General features: G+C 35.1%; 1 protein-coding gene across 1 annotated transcript in view; it reads left to right on the top strand.

The window, feature by feature from the left end:
• The window catches only part of ANGPT1 (angiopoietin 1), a 150,128-nt gene that overhangs the window by 64,639 nt on the left and 59,655 nt on the right, over positions 1–25,834 (top strand). Inside the window, exons 2-4 of the mRNA XM_066334845.1 lie at positions 4,680–4,835; positions 5,714–5,835; positions 14,410–14,642. Of these exons, the coding sequence (XP_066190942.1) occupies positions 4,680–4,835; positions 5,714–5,835; positions 14,410–14,642 (511 nt within the window). The remainder of the gene's footprint in view (positions 1–4,679; positions 4,836–5,713; positions 5,836–14,409; positions 14,643–25,834) is intronic.

Below are 25,834 nucleotides of genomic sequence, written 5' to 3'. Positions count from 1 at the left end.
AGTATATTTCATAACCAATGATTTTGTGAAAGCCCCATATACCACATATCCCAACATGATTTTCTATCAGTCAAATTTGTGTAGCAGTCACTTAAAGCTCACTTCAATTTGCAAGATTGTTTTCGTAAATGTATATCTGTATAATCTTGTATCTGTATATCTGTATAATCTTAATGCAGTTAATCAGGTAAGGTTCTTTCAAAAGTGTAACAGATTAGACTTTTAACATTTGTGAATTATCCATGTTCATTTGCCTTGATTCCCAGTAATCATATACCAACAGAAATTGTGCAAGAATTGCTGTTCTCTACTCACTGGATTTGTAATACATGAAGTTTAAATCATTGCAAATTTACCATTTTATCAAATTTTTCTCTTTGAGAAATAGGCTATGGAATATATTTTTAAATAAATACAATATTAGCTTTTTTAATATGTGAATAAAATAACTTTTCTCAGTGATAAAGTCTTTCCTAACCCCTTTCTGCTTCTCCAAAACTCAGAGAAATTTTGATGTATCCTATATGTTTCTACTTCTTCCAGCTTATTCCCACTAACACTGTTTGTGTATTTAGAAAACACAAATCACATCAAATGTCATTTTTATATCTCACTCCCCGAGGCAGTTTTCACTGTGGAGAGATACGACCTTCCTTCAAACAGAAAAATAAAGAAAGAAGAATTGACCTTTCATTGGCTGGGTTATGGTGTAGCATTACTAGTACTTATTTATGTTTGCAAAGCAAGATAACACAAAACCACTCTTTCAAAATAATACTGGTCATTGTCTTTCTATATTTCCAAATTATGTGCAGTCTATGGCAGGAGAAGTCTATTTTTACCTTGTAATCCTGTTGTAAGGCACTGTATGAAAGCATCTGGATATCATACCAATTCTTAACATATTGTTGTTACCTGGAGCCAACATTTCTTTATCAAAGTAAAAGAAAAAGCTCTTATTTATTTATTTAATTATTTAAGTCACCTGCCACAAATACTTATCATTACATAGACCCTAAGTTACAGTTTCCATTTTAATAATTCTATTAGTGTTTGGGGGGTTTCTATGAAGGTTATTCAATCGACATTGTCCAGAAGAGGCTGGATACTTTTAATATATAATCCTCTGGAATGTTTATTAACCAGTAACACTGACTCTTCTGACAGTTTTATTTCTGAGAATGTTACAACGTTCTTATACATCCCACTGGTAATTCAGCATTACCCACAATTCCACTGCTGTGTAATGAGTCTTACTGAAAGCAGATGCAGCAAAATTAATAACAAGGACATCAATTTGGTGTGGAAACCCGTATAGTTAGGGGGGTGGGATGAGAGGAAAAGAATGCAGAATATAATTCTGCTTCACTTTTTCAAAAAAAGTAGCTGAAATAAGTAGATAGAGTAATTTAAGGACTTGTTTAATTCAGGGTCTCTGGAGGAATTGAATTTAAATTAATTGTAAGATGAAGGAGTTTCAGAAAATTACTTAAACCCCTAAATGTTCTTTAATTTGCTTGTGTGAATAGGTTTGCATGTGTCAAATCTTCTGTGAGGCCACCTTGCAAGGATCCTTTTATCACCCAGTAAATAGATACTATTGCTCTTAGCTAACCACAAAGAAAGCTCAGTTCATATGCTTAATACAAGGTCTCCAGAGAAGGGAAGGCTTCAGATGAAATTCCATGCTTGGTCATAATGAACCTGGTAAATTGTTGGCTTCCTGCAATAAAAATAATAGGTGAAATCTTGGCTTATTGAAGCCAATGGAAACTTTGGCATTGATTTTAGCAGGGCCAGTATTGCAACCAATAAATCTACTGAGCAAACCAAAAGAAGTAGGTGAAGGGAGGAAGGAAGGGGAATTAATGAAACAAACCTCCTATATTATTTCAGTCCTTGTTCAACCTCCCTTTGCCTGAGTGAACAGCTCTTGATACTCCAGAGATGTACTCACAGAAACTATTGTGGTTGTATTCTGAACACCAAATATTTACAAAAGCATTTAATGAGTAATTCTTAAACAGGAAAGTCAGCTCTGTTGTTATAATGAGTCAGTCTCAGATTCAATCTGAGGCTGTTTTAGGGGTGAGTAACCAAGGGCAATTGCCAAAGACTGGATACCATGGGGACAGTGTTAGACTGGAATAATTAACATGAGTTATACAATATGCCTCAATCTATGGTTGTGTTCTTGCTATTCAAAACTATTGTATCTCCATACAGATGCAATCACAATCACAATCTCTGTAAAGTGATTAAAGTAACAGGCAAAGAAAATTACTTAAAAATACACATTTCTTTTTATATTTATATCTGTATCTGTGGGTATTTTATTTGTATGTGGAAACATCTGATTTCTGATGTTTAACTGAATGCAGCTACTATTTTTGCAGGGTTTTCAGAGGCATCTATTGCACATATGCACCACATTTCTCATGTACAGCAAGGCAGTTTCAGAAAGCTCCAGGCTAGCAAATTAAGCACTGTACTACAGCAGAGACAATCTATGTTCCTATCTGCAAACAAAAGAGATTGGATGTGAGGAAATGTGTGTATTTGTAACCTGTCATGAGCAGTACCATGATTGGAGAAGCCTGTGTTTCATTAGGAAGTGAAATTCTTAAGAAAAATTGAACTTCTTGTTCAAATGTTCCAGAATCAGTCTCCATATTCTGGTCCTGAATATGGAAAAGGACAATCACCCCGTTTATGGGGCTTATTCACAAGGACTATTTGCAATCATGAGATAGTTTTGGGGAAAAAACCTAAAACTATTTAGAAAAATGAGAAGCAAAGGGTAATTAAAAATACATTATCTTATGAGAAAGAGTTATACAGGCAAATACTTCTGAAAAAAATAATGTTTTAGAAATTCAATGGATCAATTAAATCTCCCTTGAACCAGCTTAATATCTGTAAAATATCTTACAGTAATAAACTTAATCAAAACAAACTTACACTGGGAGTAGAACATGGTTACATCTACTGTAGACATTACTTTGAAATACACAGTTTTCTTTGGCTGTTAAGTCTCATTAAAATACTTATCAAAGTATTCAAAAATAAATTTGAAAAACCCCTTAAAACACTTTCAGGTTTCAGCCCAGAGTGGTTACTTGGCAATTCAGGCAGACTTTTTGTTTTCTCAAACTGTAGGATATCCTTTATAACTTTAGTTTTGACCAAGATTATTATATCTTCAGACTGGGATAAACAAACAAGTAAAACGTCAACAATATTTATGCAGAAAATATTTTACATTGTGGGACTGTCCTCTTTTTGTAATAATGTTCATAAAACTAGTAGGTGCACATAAATTATCAAACTTGTAATAAATATTTTGTGAGCTCAGTTGAAGGGACTCATTAGAATTTCCAACAGTGGCAGCCTCTATGCACAGATATAGCTATAGAGAAAATGAAAGCAGCCATTCTTACTAATCACACTCTATATCTGACTACCATTCCTTTTTGCAGTATTTAAATCAACTCCATCTGTTTCTTACTATTTGTTGTGCAACTTAGCTTTCACAGTGAAATATTCTTGCTGCTACAGAAGCAGGGTCAATGTGATTAACAGTATTAGGTTAAACAGTTGAACAGTTAAACAGTTATTAGGTCTGAAATCAGCTAACCATAAAGAACACAACAGGTACAAAAAAATTTAAGGACTAAATCTTCACTGGGTCTAAAACCAGCTAGACTCCAAATGGTTATTTCAGTAGAAGGTACTGAAAACTATGTTCTGGGCCACCTCTCTTTATGTTAAAGCTTTATGGAGGACATCAAGCCAGAATGATGCATATATAAGTTTCTTCTTTAACTGAAAACCAAGCTGTGTTAACCCATGACAATAACAATCTCATCTTACTGTAGACTAACCCTGGCTTTATGGCCTGCTGTGACAGGGCAAGGACACTGTCAGCTAGAAGGGAATGATTCTGCCTACATAGACTAAAATAAACTACAACAAAACCACCCCTCTCCGGGGTACCAAATTTATTTAGAAGGTGCTAGTTCAGATTCTATTCAACAATTTGCCAAGTCAAACCAAATATCAAGACCAAAGAAGCAAAGCAGCAAACCAGCTTTTTGGCTAACAACTTCCTTCTTTTATTGCCATGACAGTGTCACCAGGCCTTTAAACTTTCGATCTCAATTAAACTAAACTGTGTTTATTGTTGAGTTTGTGAAAAATCTTTCTGGGAACTCAAGCAAATAAAAAATCATATTCCTGACTGACTGAATGACAGACATAAACCAAGGGATGTAGCATATGGTAGGATCTCTTCCATGAAAGCTTACATGTGAATTATGATGTACAAATTGGGTTTGATATTTTCCTCTGGTGTGCTTTGCTGTTTTAGGGTTTTACTTTGAAGCTGCTGTGATATCTCTATGATATGTTCACTGCAACCTTGACACAGATAAAGGCAGGGCCTGCTCCAACTCATGCCAGCAGACCATGATACTCGGAAAAATCTTGAGACTCTGACTGAAAGGAGAAGATAGTCAGATCCCTACCACAACAATCATATGGTCAACTGAGACTTGGAATCCCCCTTAATTAAAGTAGAATTTCTGCTTTTGACAAGAATGCCAGCTCTGCACATTTTATGACACCAGAATGCCCAAACAGGTAAAAATATTACAGCTACAATCTTTTCTCTTTTACAGCTTGAGAACTACATTGTGGAAAACATGAAATCAGAGATGGTGCAGCTGCAGCAAAATGCTGTGCAGAACCACACTGCTACCATGCTCGAGATAGGGACCAGCCTCCTCAGCCAGACAGCAGAGCAGACAAGAAAACTCACGGATGTTGAAACCCAGGTATGTTCCCAGCATGGTTTTCTAAAAGCTGTTAATTGCAGGGAACATTTCCCAAACTCTTTCCTTTCTAATGCATTACCAGACAAAACATTTCAACACAGGAGTCCAGGAAACACACTTTTTTTCTTGGTAATAACAGACAGCATTGACGATTGACCCTTGTGTGTCTTTCTTCTCATTTCATTTTGGTTAGTACTTTTAGCTCTGTGTATGTAACAAAGGTAATACTGGCCAGGAAACTAGATCAGCATTGGATTTTCAATAAACAGCTACCAATGACACAAGTGTCAGGCTAAATAATGAGTAACAGGCTAAATCATAGCTTTTGATCTTCATTGTTTTTGCTGTATATCAATCATTTCCCAATTTTTAAGCTCTGTAGGACAACAAAAAAGGACAATTCAGATTCCTCTGTGAATGTCAACAATTTCAAACAAAAATAAGACACTGAACTGCCAACACCAAAAAAGAGAGAATGCAGGGGAAGCTAAAGTAGGAGCTCTATTTACAAAATAGCAGATGCAACACTTTGACCTCATTCCAAGTACTCTTGCACTTTTCCAATTTAAGCATGCTTTGTAGGAATGCATGTTTGAGGCATGTCTCTTGTTCTTTCCATTGAAATGAAGCTGATTTGGCAGCCTTTTTTTTGCTGATCTACTACTATTATACAGTAAACAGAGTGCCAGAATATCAGCTGGTACATGTCAGTGTAGCTTGATTGAGTTCATCCGCACCAGCTGAGCAGCCGAGGTTAAAAAAGGATTTAGAAACAGTTTCTGACGAATCATCAAATCAGAATAAAATGCTTATATTATGCTGCTAAAACAGAATATCCAGGACACTATAAACATTAATGTTTTTAATTTATCCTTAAGGTGCTAAATCAAACATCCAGACTTGAAATTCAGCTACTGGAAAATTCCCTGTCAACATACAAACTAGAAAAACAGCTACTACAACAGACACATGAAATCTTAAAAATTCATGAGAAAAACAGGTAAGAGTGAGTAGTTGGTCTCTTTCTCTGCTCGTTACAAAGTGGTCTGTGTATATTTTGTTTCAAGCAACAGATGAAAGGAGCAAATATGGTTAGTGGACAACATAGGCAATATTTCTGAACTCACTAAAATACCTGGGCTGTGAACTTACACTATATTATGTCCTGTATGATAAATGTAAACTGATTTTTACCACTCTTCATGTTCACTGTAAATTCACATCATACTCCCTTTCATGACAACTCAGTCTTATGACTTATGACTGTTCTTCCAACCTAGAAGTATAGAGATAATTTTAAGTGTTTTCAAGTAGAAAAATATTAATATTGAATTATGAGATTTTCAACTGCCTTAAAGCGCATCAGAAACAGAAAATCTTCGTTAGTTCATCTTTCAAATTTTAATGGATTCAAAGATAAGACATATAGAAGGATCTCTCTCCCTTTGTACTCAATTATCTGTAGCATACTTGTAGGCATGCTCCATTTTAAGAAGTCATTGGTAAACATTTGGGGTTTTTGTTTAAGCTGATAAAAATTATTGGATAAAAAACTTTTTAAGCAGTAAACGGAGAGTTGGGAAGCAGTGTTGCCTGTGTCCAGTGTTGCCTTTCTGTGACACAGGAACTCAGCACCTGAAGTCACTGGGCAATTCAGTGTGTCAGAGAGCATGTTTGGTGACCTGACCTTGTCTGGGATTCCAGACGCCCACCCAGACACTCTCTTACTCCTCCCCATCATCAGAACAGGGAATAAATATGATGAAAAACTCATGGTTGAGGTAAATACAGGGAGATCACTCATTAGTTACTGTCATGAGCAAAACAGCCTTATTTACTACCAATTAATAACAGCGTAGGATGGTAAGAAACAGAAACAAACCTTTCACCTCTACCTCCCCTTCTTCCCAGGGTCAACTTCCCTCCTGATTCTTCTACATGCCCTCTTAGCAGTACAAGATGATGACGAATTTGGGTTCTAGACAATGCACAACACTTTGCCTTGCCTTCTGCCTCATGTTTTTTCACTTCTCCAGCATGATTTTTTCCCACAGGCTCGAGTACTTCAGGGTAAGAATACTCCACATGGGTTCTCCACAGCTGTCAGCTTCCTTCTGGAAATATCTGCTCCAGTACAGGGTCCTCCATGGGAAATACCTGCTCCACCATGGTCTCTCCCACAGGCTGCAGCATTGTTTGTCTCCCTTTTTCCCTCACTCCTCACACTGTACAGCTGACTGGCCTTTCCTCACAGCAGCTGCACCTGGGCACTGGCAGCAGGACAGTGGGAAAAGCCTGGGAAAACTGTTTCCTGGCTGCTCTTTGAAACATTCAATACACTGCTGTCTCTGTAATGGACAGGTGTGAGCAGGGAGGACAGGGAGGCTCTGACTCCTCAGCCTTATTCTGAGCTCCCTTCTAGAAAGAACAACCATGAGCTCAGTCTGACTAGGACTAAGGTTTCTATTTCCTCTTCCTACCTTTGATAATGAAGTGAACAGCTTATAAGAGGAGGCAGACCCTGAAGCATGTGATAAAAGCTATAGAGCTGTAGAGGACTGTTTTAATTGAGATCAGTCAGTTTTCCAAAGGGAGCTATGTGGCCCCATGCTGCTGGACAGGAATTGGCAGCTGAGGCAGAAAAACCTTGCCCAGGGTTATGCATAAGGCAGACTAGCACCATAGTGGGCAAGAGGCTACAGGGTAAAGAAGGCAAAATACAGGTAATAATAAAAAATAGAAAATACTCTTACAAAGAAATGTGTTTGTTAAATGTGTCTAGTTGCAAAGCTGGTTGAATAATATATCATTATTGCTACTGATTATGAAAACAAATTTAATGTATTTAATCTAAAAAACATTTGAAATCAATAATTCCAGCAAATGTTATTCTGAAGAAATTGTATTACTTTGAAAACTCTTGAACTCCACACATGTCCCTTAACCAAATAGGAATGTGAATAAATTAGTGTGGGATTAACTTTGTCATCAATCTCAAAAACAGGTAAACATTCACCTAAACTGTTTATGTAGGCTCTCCCCATAATCTGCAGACAGGTTTGGTGTGGGCAGGGGGCAGTTCGTTTTACGTATTTTACAAATTTATTTAAAATTTGACTTAATTCAAGCATTAGTTAAATACATAAGTACTTGTACTTTTATCTGCTGCAATATGGTTGGCAACAAAATTTTGTTGGCTGCTTAAGAGACTGCATCTTGTATACTTAATCATTTGGATTTATTTATTTACCTTAGGAATGAATCAGAGTGAAAAGCCTTCATGTCAGTAAACAAATAAGCCCTACTAGAATTGACCTTTGACTTGGCTGACATTATGATAAAATATTTTTTGAAAAATCAGAAGAAAAAGAGGGCTATTTTTAAAAGCACATTTTTTGTTCTTTGTCCCAGAGCTATAGGTATTTGTGGATAGATGGAAAAGCACACAGAATTTCATCTTGTAGCAAAGTGAGGACCTGGCATGCATTTTGTGCATTCTTTTAAAGTCTCCTCGGGATTGATAAAATTAGGGAGAAGGCAGTGTTATTATGACACTAAAATATGGATCATCCACCCCTGTATTATCATCTACTCCTCACAAAGAGCTGTGTAGTCTTGGCCTTGTAAGTTCTAAACTTGAAATCAATTATGTGTGTGTCAGGTTGACTGTGAGACGCATCTCAGTGATCTCAGCAGATACTAGGCTTCTGGACATGCCAAAGATTTTAGCTTGCTTAAATTTAAATGATATTTGCAGATTAGTCATCAGGCTGTGTTTAGTAGCTATTCGCAATTAGGTACCCCAAATCCCTCTCCATATCACTTTCACACTGATAAACAGAGAAAATTCCTTTTATCCACATTACATGTGTGGATTGTAAGCTTTTTTAGAAAGGATCTTAATTTTGCAGAAGGTTTACAGCACAGTGGGAACTAGTGTAGGAGCTATTGTCTTTGCAAAAACAATCAAAAAAGATAGTGTATTGTGGGATGATAAATTCTTTCTCTGTGCTAAAATGTCGTCTATATAAAATAAAAATTAAGTTGTTAATCTCATTCAGAAAACTGAATATTTGGATGAAAGTAATGCAAAATCTTATAGTGAGAATAACTGATCACTGATGTACTACAGTAACTTGCATATTAACCTTAAATAAAACTAACACTGTGTACCAACAAGGGAGCAGTGCATGTTCTTTAGACTAGAAATATGTCTGTTCTTGGCCTTTCTCTTTACTGCCTGTCTCTACTTGGAAGAGGGGCCAATTTTTTTCTTCATACTCCACTGAAATGGAAGATATTCCACGGCATAAGTAGAGTCACATTTGCCTTAGAATCATGTGTCTATTGAGTGTTCTCATGCCATAAATAATTTGGTTTTGTGGGTTCCCACCCACTATAATGTAAGTGGTGGTTTCTTCCATTGCCATTTTTTTCCCAATAGAGCTTTCTAAATGCTATTTAGAATTATTCTTGAAAGATTTCCCTTCTTAAGTGCCTTATGAACCCCCTGTTCTTTTCCCTGGAGCGTACCAGCTGCATTTAATTTATAGTGTGCTGTTTGTTTCAATATGCAAGTGTAAAAATCTTTCTATTTACTAAAATGAAAAAAATGAGGAAAAATACAATGCAATTCTGGATCTTCCATTAACAAATAGTGGAAGTGAAATTGAAACATTTAAGCAGAAAATAGCAGTTGATTAACACCTTCAGTACAAGAATTGTAGTATGTTATAAAAAACAAAGCCTGAAGAATGGTTCTTAAATGTCTGTCTGACTGCAAAGGAGGAGGAAACAATATGTCTGAGAAGTTTTATTTGAAGGTTGTGCATATACTAAAAAGATAAATCCCAATTTTACTTTTCACTTATGTGGTTTCAGTGGAATTATCTTGTCCCTGGTATAAAAAGTAGGCTTAATGGTGGAATGTGACTTGTTACTTTTCTGGCCCTAAGAAATATGGGAACATATATTTTCATATTTCCTTAAACTGATCAGAAAGTATCAGACTCACAGGGTCAGCACAGGGAAAATTTCACTCACCTAAAAGGAAGTACAAATAAGCTATCTCATACTTTCTTTGGTAAAATAATGTTCTTGCACACAAAAGTAAGCGTTGAAATGTTCTACCCATTTATTTTCCCATACATATATAATAAAAGAAAACTACATATATATAGCCAAATAACTGTTTTCTAGTGGGACATTACTTGTCTTTAATTATTGAATACCTCAACAAAGTATATGTTTTATCTGTATATTTAGTAAATAATATTTTTAAAATATTATTTTAATGCAGAAGATGGTCTGGTCTATGTCTTGTTCTCACATGTCTAAACAGGATTCTGAAAAAATATTGTGAAAATTCTCTTAAACTTCTGTGGTCTGGAACTGATTAGCGATTAAACTACCTTATAAGGTAGATTGTATAAACCAGACTTTCCTTCCCCCTTGGACAGCTACCAGAGTGTTTTCTACATGTTCTACTTCATCACCTTTCAAAATGACAACAGTTCTCACTAAAAGTCATTCTTTAAATTCTGTATGGGTATTCTACCCTCTCCAGCACTAGCAGAGGTTTTTTTCTGAATCACCTGGATGTAGAATAGTTGCACTGAGGCATTGCACCAGGTCATTCCACAGGCTTATATCCTGACAAAGTCAAGACATCATTTGTACCACTGAAAAATAGATTCCTAGCCCCACCAAAACCACTACATTAGACATTGAGACATAGCTAACCTTTGGAAAAACTAATTTTTTTCTGGGATCTGTGTGTGTGTTTGGTTTTAAATTAATATTCTCCTAGATAATGACACCCAAGTGTCATTATTCAATGGGTAATATTGGTATTTATTCACGTCAACAACACTTTAGTCACAACTTTATTCTGTTTCTCAAATACCTGATTAATTTCCCCAAATTGAAGGCTCCAATTATAAAAAAACACTTATGTATGTGTTTGTGTGCATCTTTATAAATAAATATATGTATAATTGTATGATGCTTCTGGTGAATGGTGATTTATTTTTATTGTGTTACAATTCCCCTGAATGTTTTGTATGTCTAGATTAGTAGTATTTTCAAAAATTTAAAAATTTCAAACCTATAGGAATTTAAAATCTATAGGAAATTTATACAGGATAATTACTGCTAAAAAGAGCCATAACATTTTACTGGAAAGTGTTATAAAAGAATGTTTCAGTCAGTCTTGAGGCTGTTTGAATCATTCATATAGAGACAACCTTCTTTCAGTTTTTGTTAATGTTTTGTGTCATCAATAGCCATTAATGAAAATAATTAAAAATATTTTAATTTTAACTCTGTTTACACAACTCTGTTTTCTTCAAAAATTTAAGAAAATATCTTTTAAAAGCACTCAGCAAAGTTATTTCTTAATGGTATTTACCAGTTTGAGGTTGTCTGATGTTACAAAAAAGAGACAACAGAGTTGTCTTGCTGCAGTTAAAGAAACCCTAAATATCTCTTTAATCACTTTCAATCTGTTTCAAGATTTTTTGAACTTCCTAGCATTTCTTTTTATTTATTTAAATGATCTATAAAAATATTAATACAACAATGCAAATGAATAATTCTGGCTATATTAGAGACAAAGCCATAAGAGCAGCTATTCTCACGTTATTGAAGGATTTCTTCCTTTTGGAACAGACCGGTTCAGAAATCCCCAATCTATGTGAAGACTTTGTTTTTGTTCAGTTGGAGATCTGACCAAAGTTTTCTCATTGTTTCATAGTAAAACAAAAATGAGTGTTTTGGACTTCTCCCAGAAATACAGAAAGTTGTCCTATCCTCAGGACTTATTTTTATCTGATATAGAAAGAGAAATATATTTTTATATTTATTTAAATTTATTTAAATATTTAAAGATATATTTGCATAAATATTTATGCATTCCTGAAAATAGCATGTGTTTGCAGTTTATAATTACAGGACTTTTAATCTATGTAGAAAAAAAGAGGAAACAAGTGCTTTGACACTTTCATCTTTCCACCACATGTTGACACACCACTCAGAAATATTAGGATATACTATTAAAGTCAGAAAACATCTGCTTCCTGTTTGTCCCTGTAGATGCCAAACTGTGGAGCTCTAAACATTGTCAGCTTCTCTTTTCTTGCTTGACATGGCCAGTGCTGCCACAAACAAGATCATCATCCCCCTGAATTCATTTACTACGGCCTTAGGAAGGCCGCAGTGAGAAACAGATAATGCAATGAATAACCTGTGGATGTCAAAGGCTCTTTCTTTGACATGACAACATTCAGATATGGAAATTATTTAGCTGTGGACATGCAGATAGGACACTGTGGAATTAAGGAAATGCCCTGTACTGTACTATACGGATAAAGTTAAAGGGAACTTTTTTGTCTTTACTTAGTATATAACTATAAAGCTATATTCTGTCTTCCTGAATGACATCTTCTCTTGCACTGAAAATACAACATTTTGGGGGACTGTAAGATGTCACACTGGCATAACGCCCTACCTAGCACCCATTCAATTATAAACTGTGACCAGGCCACCTTTTTCCTATCCCAAGTGCATTGATGTAACTAGTCTATCAGAAAAGTTAAAATCTAGGGTCGCAATCAGGATTTTGATAATTTCTGTGAAAAATTATCCGCAGAATAATTCTATTCACTGATAGAACTGATAAATTACAAAAGGAAGTGGGTTTCTTTGACAGTATTTTATGACTAGAACCAAACCTATCTGAAGATTTTGCTTCTGCCAAACTAAACTACATCTGACTTTCTGCATGAGAAAGTTCAAAGGCTACCACATACATATTCTCAAAAAAATCCGTGTGAATCTAGACCATGATGTTTAATGTTAGTGTTCAAGTGATGAAAAATCAGCCACAGGTCCAATAAGGTGCAAAAATAATTTATAGTCTTTGGCTTCAAAATCCATATTTTTTTTAGGATGTAACCTTCTATCATCTTATTTCATTCCACTAAATCTTGCTATTTTGTTTATAATTAAAGAGACTTTTAAAATGAGATATATTCTCCTTTGTGTTTGGGACCCTACAAAAATTTATTTTCCCTCGCATCTTTTCTTTTTTGCTCCTTTTACCTAGATGCTTCTGGTTTTCACAGAATTAGGCATATTGATATTACAAACTATGTTTTCTTCAGGATCTTAGTAATTTCCACATTTAAAATATTTCTTAAAGAAATTGCTGCTTTAAAAAAAAAATTAATTGATCTCACTCTAGCTTGCACAGCAAATTTTGGTGCTTTCATTTAATCTTTGCATTGTTATCATCTCTATATCAGCTCATATTAAGGCTTCATGATACAGAATAGAAGCAACTCCGTATGGATTTTATTACATTCCTCTGTTGGGTTAAATGACCTAAAATTATGCAAGCATTTTGCCACTGATTTATTATCCAAAAGTAAAAAATAAAGGTAGAAGAAGAGTGCAAACAAATAAAACCTACGACTGACTTGAGCAGGAAGCAGTTTGTTGGGAAGGTTTTAACCACCACTTGGTTTGTGGGCATGAGAAACACAATTTTTGTGTATACGACAGAAACCTCACAGAGAAAGTAGCAGCCAGATTGAATTAATTTCTTTATCTTTTCTGTTAAATTCCCACCACAGCATCAAAGCACTGTCCTGGATAAGCTTCTTATTCATGGTTGACAGATATTAGCTGTCCTTTAAGTCTCCAACATCACTATTTTTCTAGATGTAATCCGATATGCCTTTGATCTTGGTAAATTGAACACTTCCAGCACAGGACAGGATACTAGAAAAAGAATATTAATCCAGAGAAAATGTTTCTATACATGTGAAAAATTCTTTATAAAAATTGATGTAAGTAGGTTACATAGCATGATGCCCAACAGTTTTCTGCCTGAGGAGCCTTTTGTGGAAAAAAACCCAGCACATGGCTGGGGAGCGTTAGTGGGGATATGTATGTAGGCTCAAGGAAAACAAGGGAATCCTACATTAAAATGCAAGTTGCTGATTTACCTTTTGGGAAAACAGTACTATTCTTAGTATCAAAGCAGGTACTGCTCATCTGGAGTGAATTTCTTATCCCAGCTTCACAGACCCCATCAAAAAGTACATTTATTGTGGGTTCCACGTGTCTTGATGGTCCTTCATAACTCTGCATTTTGCCCTGTTTTTTGTCTCATCATGTTGACCCATTCATACTGCTCACCATGTCCTCTTCAATGCCCTGCTCTTCTCCCTCCTCTGCCTGCCTCTGGCTTTTCTGTCTGAGCTTTTGCATTCAAATGTTTTTTCTGGCCCTATGTTTGTGCATAGGGATATTTATAGATGAGAGTAATATCTACGTATCAGTTCCATGTCCTTTAAGCACTACAACATACAAACATCACAAAATGCAGTCTTAGAGATCAGTTATGGTTGACCACTTGGCAGAAAGACTCGGTGAGCTGAATTACTAGATGTGACATATTTTAGAATTGATTTAGGTTGTGAATTATACACTGAAAAAAGTGTTCTGGTTTCTGTATTATTAATCACGTTGGCATGAAACAGTATCTACTAATTGTTTTATTTCATTTTAGTTTACTTGAGCACAGAATTCTAGAAATGGAAGAAAGGCACAAAGAGGAGCTGGCCACTTTGAAGGAGGAAAAAGAGAACCTACAAAGCTTAGTCACACGACAAAGCTACATAATCCAGGAACTAGAGAAGCAGTTAAACAAGGCAACAAGCAATAACAGTGTCCTGCAGAAACAGCAGCTTGAATTGATGGATACAGTTCACACCCTGGTCACTCTCTGCTCCAAGGAAGGAGGTAAGAAAATGGCATTATAAAATAACAGAAGCACCAGGAAATTTCTTGTGAATGAAGTCCTGATTTTTTGGAAAAGGAAAACTTAATGGTCTTATTCCAAAAAAGAAAAAGAGATTATAATTGAGGAGAAAAGAGCTGATGAGAACCCACAATTCAAGTAAAGTTCAGACAATACTGAAGCTAACCCTTGTACCAACAGCCATATTTGATTCTTTGAATTTAATATCATTTTTATATCTTGACCATAGCAGATATAGGCCAGAATTACATTGCCTTTGCACTAGTAATACTGATTTGTTCCCGAGTATCTGTCTCCTCCTGCTGGAAGTAAGCCAACCAACCACGGATCTTAAATTTACAGATGTCTGTACTTCATCTGCTCTTGACATTCTTTTCAGTCAATGGATAGAACAGGAAAGTAATTCAGAGTTTTTTACATGTTTATGGGGTTATAATATTGATGATTTGGGATATACATTCTTACAGTGCTATAGGTAGATATCTTTCTCTTCTCTTGAATTAGATTTTATTTGCAATAAGGGATCTTTTTTTTCTTCTGTCTTGCTGTGTTTTGTTTGTTTCTGTGTGCTCCAAACATAAAAGGTAGAAATAACAAGGGCTCAGCAAAGACTGTATAAGACAATTTTCCTCGAGTATGTCTTTCTAAGTAAAAAAACAGCGACAGAAATTCAGATAGAATTTCAGTTATCAAATGCCAAAGACACAGCAGAATGTCTGTTCATTCCACTAGGACTGGTCAAGGGAGATGGGTGGAGACCACTGTGAAAAATGGAAGTGGTACACTTGGAAGAATATATTAGTAACTATTAGTAAACAAGGCAAAGTCAGGCAGAAATGACAACATAAAAATCCTTCTGAGAAAGGTACAGAATAAACACAGAGAGAAACTGTAGACATGAGAGTTGTGATAGTCCTTTAACAATTATGGAAGTGTGGATCAAAGAGTTCTCTGAGACGTAGCAGAAGTCTGAAGAGCCCAGCATAGTAGATTATTGTCATTCTAAAACTCTAGTTGCCATAAACTAAAAAATAAAAAGCAAAATACCAAAATGAAACCAGCAAACAACTACCCCATGCCCCCAACTGGAAACTTGTCACCTGCATCGTTATTCAGAGCTCTCTCTAAGAGGCAGAAGACTTATTAGACCAGTTAAGCTATTCAGCTCAAGGCAATGTGGGTTTTCTCTCTGCTACATATTCCCATGCAACTTGTGTGGCTTGAATACAAACTGCTCCAGTCATGAGGATTACATCTCTTACTTTGGAAGTGTTGCCTGCTTGGGCCAGTGTTGATAGACTACTTTTTTTAAAAAAAACTTTTTCCCCCTCTCATGTTCATTCTAAATGTTCCCTTCTGCTCATTCTGTTATATAGCTCCCTAGCATTTTGAATTAAATAACATGTTTCATAGTAGGCCCTTCTCATATCAGCAGAGAAGCATTGTGATGCAATGCAAATCCTTTATTATGTTTTATGGCCTTTTGGCAAAGAAACCTGGCAAGGCTGTGTCCAGAGTGTTCTAGTAAAGCTCAGGAGTATTTTAAAATCAATATCAAAATGAAAGATATATTATTCTCATACAGAGATACATGGCAAGTCCTTTTCAGCTTAAAAAGATTTTCTAACAGTCTTGAATATGATTCAAAGAAAAAAAACCCAAACAAACCAACATTTTCCCTAAACTTAGTTTCCTCAGCTGCTTCTTATAAAAAGTTTGAATGGGGAATACAGAAGTGGATGTTTCAAATTGGGCTCCTGGGTACAAATTCAGGTGAGTGGAAACCTGAGTTTTCAACAGTCTTTTTTAACTTCTGAGGAACTGTGGAAGTAAATGATGTTTAGCACAGTTAAATGCCTAAATATAACTTTAATAACCTAACTTAGTCCTTGATTTTGGACTCCATTACTTTTTGTGTATTATCATGTTCAGAATTTTCCTTGAATAAATTTGTTCTTTGAGGAGAATAACTTAACAAGAAATGTTAAAGCAAAGAAATGTTTCTTTCTAATTCTCTGATTAAGTCTAACTGACCAATATTTTTGGTAGATACATTCACATCTGAAGAAGTAGCCAGATATCTTAAGTTAAAATAATATGTTCCTGGAACACAAGACCACCCTAATGAAGACTAATTAGTATAGGTTGTGCCAAAAATTAATGCCAACTTCAGTCTGTGCAAATATATGTTGAAGGTGGAAATGTATGCATGTTGGAAAGTACCACTGGAGGTACTCTAAATTCACATCAAAATATGAAGTCTGGGTAGTCTTACACAAATCTTGATGTGTGCATTAATGATCAAAACAAGAAATACTCTGTGAGAACGGGTGTTTCTTGGGAAATGGAGAATAACAAAAAGTGATACATAAATCAGTTTCACCTCCTCTGTCATACTTTGGTAAATCTCAGTTGTCTAATTTCATAAGGGATGTAGCAGAAATGGAAATGGTCCAGAAAAGAATAGGACAATGGAAAAATTAGCGTCTTGGACCAATTTTCATATGAGGAGAGAGAGCTGTAACATACAGAACTGTATGACGTGTGAGCTGTGGTAGTCCTTAGGTGGGAAAGAAGATACGTGAATGCTGTTATGGAAATGCACAAAATACTTAATGATAGGGACAAAAGGAACAGCCAGCAAACTGACAAGTATTTTCCACTGATAAAAGAGAGGACTTCAGTAATTTAGGTAAAGGTTACTAGATATCATTGAGATTGCTAAATATTTTTTAGTTATTAGAAAGCTGTAGAGATAAAAAAGAATGCATCCTCTTAAGAACTTTGGGTCTTTAACAGGGACACTCATCTTTGACAGAAAGCACAACCTAAGTGAGGCATCAAGTCTAGAAAGCCAGATTGTCAAAGATGAGTAACTTTATCAGAATGAACAACAGAATTGAGAGGAATTGCAAAGTATGTCTAAATCCTGTGGTATTTTGAGAATGGTTTTAAGTACCTTTGTCAGATTCTCCTAAATTAAAAATGTAAGCTACTATATTTTATCTGAAATTTATGGCATGTTATTTTAAAAATTGTCTATCCATCCATCCATAAATCCAGCCATCCATCCATGTGTAAATTCTCTCCCAGAATAAGTCACAGACAGGAAAATTATTTTATTTTTCTCATAAGTCATAGTATTGAAGATTTTCCAATTTGTGAAAGTGAAAAATATAATATAGCTAATTAATTAATTCAAAACCAATCTGGTGATAATCATTGTTTTTTGATTCCAGAACATGAGATACATTTACTCCACTAATGACCTAATCATATCAAAGACTTATTTTTAGATTAATTTATATAAATTGGGACACTATCTGAAGCTTTCCTGCTAGGAGCCTATGAATAAATAATATAGCTGGTAGTATAGAGATTCATGGCTGAACAGAAACTGGTTTTGTTCAGTTAGACAGTCTAAGGAGCTAACGAAGTCCCTAGAACTACATGAAAACCCTAAGAAGTCTGCTTTGGTACTTCTACTGTGCATAGGCATATATTAGGAGAATTTCTGAAAAATTTAAAGGCAAATGGGAAAGAGAAAAAATAAACCAAAGCAACCAGACCAAACCAACCAAACAAAAAAAGCCTCAAAAAACCAACTTAAAAGGTAAAAGCAACACAAGTTAATTTTTTTTAATATATAGATGGACCTAAATAGAAAATCCAGATCCCATTTTCAGTGTCAGTTTTGGTACAGACCAGTTTTGGGATAAGGGCCACCTGTAAAACTTGGAATTGTTTGTGAGTTCAGTTTCCAAAATACCACCCACTTCTCTCCCAGTGTGAGTGATTCTAAAGTTTCAGTTACATGTAATCCTTCAAATAGACACTCTAATAGGTCACAAAGCCTACAGAGAGTCAAATAAATGCAGGTTGCCATGGGGACTCACATGTCTCTATTTTGGCCTGTGTCTGTGGCTAAACACACTTGATGTATTGTCTGTGTATATTTCTATATTTTAGGCAGGGGCAAAAACCTTGACAATATTTCCAGTAAGTTTTCTACAGAAGAATTTCTAAAATAAAAGCATTTTCAGACACTAGCCTTCCAAAGGAAATGGTTGTTCATTGTGGTGAATATTAAGATAACTATTTAAAGATGAAGTAATCTCCAAATTAAAATGTAGATAAATGCATGAAAATTTTTCCTTTCCCCAAAAAATAGGGGAAATAAAAACATAGAAGTGAAGGCCTGATTAATCACAGAGATATTGCATGATTATCTTCAAGACTGTAAAAGCACTTCACCTGTAGCTGTTAACAAATACAGGTCAAATTATAGATGGATAGAGATCAAATTGTTCTTAGAAAAGGTCATAAAAGGTTTTATGCTTATTGTTTGCTTTAAACTGGTAATTTCTCATCCTACTTGGAGTGTTAGTTTTCTTAGAGTATTATTTATAAAGCACACTGCTGTCACTGTCAAACAACACATCTGTAATACAGTAAATAGTATCGTGAAGCACTTTCTAAGCTGCCATGTCAGAAAAATTATTTATTAAGAAGATATTTAGTGCTAAAGTAGATAGTCACATGAATATTATTCAAAATACTCCTCAACCCCAAAACAAGGCAAATACTACGAATTATGTTAAGCAATAGATAATACAGTCAAAGATGTGTATGTAAACCAACTAGTTCAGAAAGTATATTGGTCCACTGGGAAATTATGTTTCAAGACAAAAAGTGCCCACTCAAAAATACATTGTCTTTTATTCCAGTAGAAGAAAATTTATTGAATTTCTATTGTGTTAAAAATAATTTGCCTAACTTGTGATAACTGCCTATGTAGTCCTACCTGCAGATAAAGGAATGTAAAATTCAGCAGGAAAGCATATTTAACCATAAATTTATTTCTGTTTTCCTATTAGCTTTTTTCTTTGGCTGTCTTCCAGACTGCATAATAATATACCTTGCTAAAATGTTTAGCCTAAGCTTACCTCAGAAAATTAATGGAACAGAATAGAAAGTTTTGTCATGAATGTCTGGTTTTGTGACCTCTTAGTAAAGAAGAAATGAAGAATTATCATCCTTTTGAATGCTGACAAGATGCTAAGCTTAATTTTCAAAACAATGCACATATGTGCAAATAATTTACCTCCCCAGAAGTGCCTACTGAATTCATAAAGTAAATAAATGGTTAGTGGGTCTTGCATTTCAGAAAAGGTACAAGTCTCCTAGTTTATGGATAGAAAAGTAAATATGTCCAAAAGTTTATTTAAATGGAGTTTGTGCTTTTTAAAGATATAACAAATTATTAAAAAAATTAAATATAATCAATCTATTCCACTTCTTAGTCCAAAGTTGATGTGATTTAAAGATTTATTCTGAAGTGAAAAGGATGAGAATAGACTGAAAACTTCAAGGAAATGACCTGAAGGTTGCAGGCTCAGGGGAAACTCCATTGGCAGAAGCAGAATTTCCTTAGCAGTGATGCTGGCCTTCTTCATTAGACAGACTCCAAAGGCACCTTTTATAATACAGGCCATATTTTTAAAACAACAACAACACAAAATTAAAAAAAAAACAAACAACAACAGCAAAAAAGCACACACACATGAAAAACCAAGTCCACAAAATACCCCATCCAAAACTACAAAAAAGCCAAAACCAAACCAAAAATCCTAGTGGCAAGACAAGACAGAAAAAGAGAATAGTAGTTTTATATATTAGGATTTTTACAGTGTTTAGACAAATTTTCTATATTATATTGATTCAGACATACGTAGGAATACAATAATGAGGATATTTAAATCCAGTAGATTTTAACAGTATAGAAGAGCAAGGTTTTGTGATGCAGGTTGTGATCATTTTTCTTCTGTTCAAGGAAAGAATAATATTGGTATTCATCTGAGACATATTTTAAAGGTGACAGCTTGTGTTTCCTGATACCATTTCCCCATAAATATTTCATCCCTTAAGCCCATGCCTCCTCTTGATACCTTATCCTTGACATTATTGAGGGTTTTTTGGCATGATGAGACTTAACTGGTGAGGCAGGAACTTAGAGTGTGTCATATCAATCACTTCACTATTTTTCTTTCAGAACATAGAAGGATCTTTTGTGCCAGGTGCACAGAAAATTTTTACCAGTTTCGGCTGAAAGCTGTAGGTTTGAGATGCATCAGGATTGTGTTTGAAACATTGTGTAAGAAATAAGTTCATGAAAGAAGTGACTTTTTTTTCTTACACTAGAAATTGAATTTTAATTATTGATTAATATTGTTAATATATTAATTAATGTATTGATTAATAGTGTTCTAATATACTGCAATATAAGAGCAAAGCATGATGCTTTCAAGATACTAATTATTTTTAAAATTTTTATTGGTTAAGAATAAAAACCTCAGACTTGACAAAGTTAGAATACCTACACCAAAGCTTTAAACAAAATCCAGTTTAATGCACTGACATCATCTGGTGTTCCACAGTTTCTTAAAACTTCCCCAAACATGTCAAAGCATATTACTTCGTCTAAGGGTGACATTATTTGTTCAAGATGATGAAAAACATCAATTTTCTCAGTTTCTCTCCACTTCCTCCATCTTTTGAGATTTTATGAGCATGAGGTTCTCATTTTTATTCAGATATCTTAAAGCATAACAGAAATACTTTTAGTTTTAAAAAAGATCAGAAGGTCACTATCAGAAAATGTTCACTGGCAACTTACAAAGCTCACTATTACAAAGATATATTCCAATATGTGATCTGCTCTTATTTATATTTTGAAAGCTGGAGAAAAACTAAATCTTTCTTTTACACTCATTGTCAAGGAAGAAGTGTCCCCTTACTCTTCTTGTGGCTGGATCCTATTGAGCAAATGAACTGGAAAGTGCTGCAGGGCTGCAGTCAGAGGCTGGTCTGACTTTCTGCAGTCGTGGAGATGTTCAATTAAACATACACAGCAGCACCAGCTTTTGTATTTCTTGGTTTTTCTGTTCAGGTCCTATACAATTCTTGTTTTTGTTAAAGACTCTATTGATATGCAATTTTCAGAGATGCTCAGAAAGCTGTACTGGAGAGTTTTTTGGAGTCAGTCTTGTCTGACTCACCTAACATCTTCAGAGTTCAGGTCTGGACTTCTTTTAGATGAATGAAGTCACTTCTGTCCAAGTAAGTTGTTTCATGATGATGTGACTTACAACTACAAGTACCCTTTTTCTCCATATTATCTGATAAAAGGTAATGATGATATTAGTGCTGATATTTATATGATCACTACCTGTGTTGTTTTTTTTCTAAAACTAAACCACATATTAATTCCAAATCATCATGTTTCAAAAATAAAAATATTTTCATATCCTGCTTTGGCAGGAATACCTGAATTTCAAAGTTATGCTCTAAATAAAGTACAACAAATTATATTAGGTAGTAGTAACTTGGGCTGTAGTTTAATAGGGATTCAGTTCTGAAATAAACAAATTTGTGCAGCATTTGACATTTATGTCAGTGGAAAATATTTAAATTCTTCAAAACAGAATTGTGGATTCTCATATTTTATCTCTATTAACTTGATGATCACAGCAGGCGATCAATATTTATTTGTACTGAAAACTTTATGCTGGGAGTGTATATAAATTCTTGACTGTTGATATTAAAATCAATTATCTACCCTCATTCCTACAGTATCGATCAATGCCAAATCTTTCTTCACTCAGTTTTGTGAAACTGGCATTATTCACTCACACCAAAGATATCACAGAGAATATCAGCATATATAAACCAACTAACAGCACTTTTGGTGTCACCCAAACGGCTCATTAGTAAAAAAATTTCTTTGTATGCATACCATTGCTCAGATGGAAACATCAAATGCACATTAGAGTGTCTGTACAGAAAAATATAAATCAATTAAAGAAATATGGACACTAGAAATATTAAACAATGCCAGAAACTTAATCTCCTTGTACAGTTAGTGAAAGACTTCTTTAGTTCTGCTCTCAGTGAATAGCTAGTTAGTCACAAAATTGCTGTCTCAAGCAGAAACTCTTAAGGAACTATACTGCAGCTGGATAATTAAGTGTCTTTATCTCTTTGTAAATGGGCCATAAGGCATTCTATTGCAGCTCACTAATGAGGACCATTTTATGGTATTCTTAAGTGATTTCTTTAAAATGTACAGTGATTTGAAGTATTGTTGTTCTTGCCAGTCACTAAGGCTGGATTTATTGGGAAACAAACTTGATAACTGTAGATAATTTATTAGGTATTAAATAATTATACCCTGGAGAGGGTGAAAGCTCTCTACGTTAATGTCGTTTTTCAAGATCGAGTTAATTCCTGCAGCCCTACAGGAGGGAAATTCTGCTTTAAATGCTTTATTTAATAAGTAGTTGGACAGCTTGAGTGCTCTCACTATGCAATTGTTTGCCTTTCTTACTGCAGACTCTTAGAGGCTGTGTGGGAGGGCAAGGTAATGTTCTATTAGCTGCTAAAACATTTCTGTAAATGTTAACCTGAGACATCTAATTGACTACACCTTTTCTCTTCCCTCCCCACATTAAAAGTATTGATTCAAATTCTTCTATGTAATGAACCTTAGTGCTCCTAACAAATCTGGTACTGGACTAGAGCCTAGGCTGGCAGAATCATTGTAGCCCTGATAATTGCATTTCAGCATGGCCTGGTAGTTACTCTGGGTTGTACTTAAAGGAGATTCACACACCTCCTTGGGCCTCCCACATGCAGTGAGAGTGATGCATGTAGCCATTAAGGAATAGATGTTGAGAGCAAAGGAACTATTTTTGCTTTTGTCGTTTTTCCTTGGAAACAAGATCCTTCCACTTCTCCATCCAGTCCAGGGACTGTAGAGTCATGGGGTGAATCAAGATCATTGAACTGTTCCAGCAGAATAAGCAACTTGTATAACCAATAAAGAAACAAAACAACAGAACAACCAAGCAACCACAGTCCCTAACCTTGCCTCCCTCCTTTTGCCCCTACAACAAATCCAAACACTTTCGGCAAGATCTCCTATTAGCTGATTCATTCTGTGCATATGGAACCACTCCACAGCCAACAGATATAGCCGGAGCAGCATTGCTCCTGTAAGTGACATTTTGTGATTGCCCCAGTTTGGAGTTAGGACTAAGTGCTCCCTTAGACATCCAAAATGTGCATATGTATGTGTATTATACACATGCTTATACTGTCATAGAATCTGAACAGTTTAATGAAAGCCAGAATTTTCTACTGTCATCATTCAGAAAATTAATATGCCTAAGGAAGAAATTCTAGAGTTCTATTTTCTCTCACCTTTTAAAATTCACCCATATGAATTCAAGGTAAGCTCACAGGGAAATCTTGAATGAAAGATGCAGGAAGTGTTACTTGCCAGTTAATGGTCCAAATGAAAATATTATTTTTAAAACTATTACAAAGGAAGAGACAGGATTTCATTAAAAATTTGAACATAATCTGTGGTGTGTTCAAATACTGTATAAAGTACTGGAACCCACATTGCACAAAAAAAAAAAAATTTACAAAGACAGATGACTGAGTATGTGAAATACCATTAATTAAACCTATCACAAATGCTTCAGGTGGTGCAAAAGGAGGTTGCAGTAGAAATTGTAGGTTGCTTGTAGAGCATGGGTGCAGATTTACTGACACTTTCAGCTAAGAATGCAGTGTCACTAGCTGGTACACTCCTGTTAAAAGCTAACAATGGGAAATTGTCCTTCACAGGATGTGTGTATGGAGTTCCTTGGAATGGGACGCTGAATGATGAAAATTAGCGTGGCTTCAAAAATGTTCACTGGAGAAATTAATGGAATAGAATTCTTTCAAGACCTATTAAATATACAGATATTACATCTGGTAGAGGAAGAACTTATACTGTAAATTCCTAGATATGCTTTCCTGTACTTATGCTGTTCTCCAGTCATCTACTTTGAACATCAGTTCATATTGAAGTGTCTTTTTTCAGGCCAGGTATCAGCCAAGCTCTTGCAAAATCTTAGGGCCCTCCTAAGGAGAAAAGTCCTAAAGAAACAGAAAATAAGAAGAAAATAAGTAATTATGAGAGTATAAGAATAAAAACCCAAAAGATGATGGTTGAAAGATCAAACCTAGGGATGAAGCTCAATGGTTTCTAGGGCTCTGATGCTGGAGATGGGGCACTGGAAAGTCTGGAGCAGAAATGTAATGGGATATCTAGTCTTATAACTTCATTTGGAAAGAATGGGGACCTTGACAATACAGTTTTATACACTAGATTATGCAAATTTATAATCTATAAACTCGATTATGGAGCTAAGGTTCCCAGAACAAAAATATTTTATTCCAGTATGTCAAAATGAACTTTCCAAGTTGCCAATGGCCTGCTCTTTTTGTCAGATTCAGAGCAATGTCACAAAGAAATATTAGCTTTAAAAGCATTTTGGTGAATGCATATTTTGTTGAAGGGAAAATGAATGTCTGAACTCCAGTCCTAAACTTCCTTTCACCTCCTTTGTAAACAAAAATGAATACACAAGCAATGACATATCTGAGAAGACTGCTGGGCTCCAAGACATACAGAAGCAGCTGTCATACTAATATCCCCCCATTTAGTTTTGTTTTTCTAAGACTTTCAGACTTTATGGAGTTGAAAATAAAATAGTGAATTAATAAAGTAGGAAATAAAGTTGACATTGGAGAAAGTTTTGAATCAGATGGTGGTAGTTTGTCCTTATAACAATTAGAATTGAGTAGGAACTATATATAAATTCACATTTAAAACTTTTAGTTGATGAGCTAGGTGCATAAATACTCCTGATACTTTATCAAGGATGAGTAATGACAATATTTTTTTATTTCATACATCTCAATGGATTGTAATTTTCTAATTGTTTTCTTGCATTGGTTATATTGAGTGACAGTGGTAGCTTTAATAATCCAGAAACATGTTTTTTGGAAGAAAAACAGCTTGTGTGTAATATGCACTTGAATGAAAATGTGTTTTCAAGTCCGTTTTAAGAGGGACCTAAGTGTGCTCTTGCATAGCTGTCATTTCAGTGTGTAGGCATCACTGTAGTTATCTGGAGAGCAGACCCGAATTAAAATCAGCCTTCAGGTTTGTGCTTTTTCCTTTGGTTTGTGTGACATTTCCAACACAATGGTGCTGTCACAGAGTTGTGTTATTGCAGGCAATAGCGGGTGTCACAGTCAGCTATTAGGCTGCAGT

Source organism: Sylvia atricapilla, chromosome 1, assembly GCF_009819655.1.
Source record: "Sylvia atricapilla isolate bSylAtr1 chromosome 1, bSylAtr1.pri, whole genome shotgun sequence".
In the NCBI taxonomy this organism is placed as follows: Eukaryota; Metazoa; Chordata; class Aves; order Passeriformes; family Sylviidae; genus Sylvia; species Sylvia atricapilla.
The sequence above is the reverse complement of the archived record's forward strand: the minus strand, read 5'-3'. Positions and strand labels throughout refer to the sequence as shown.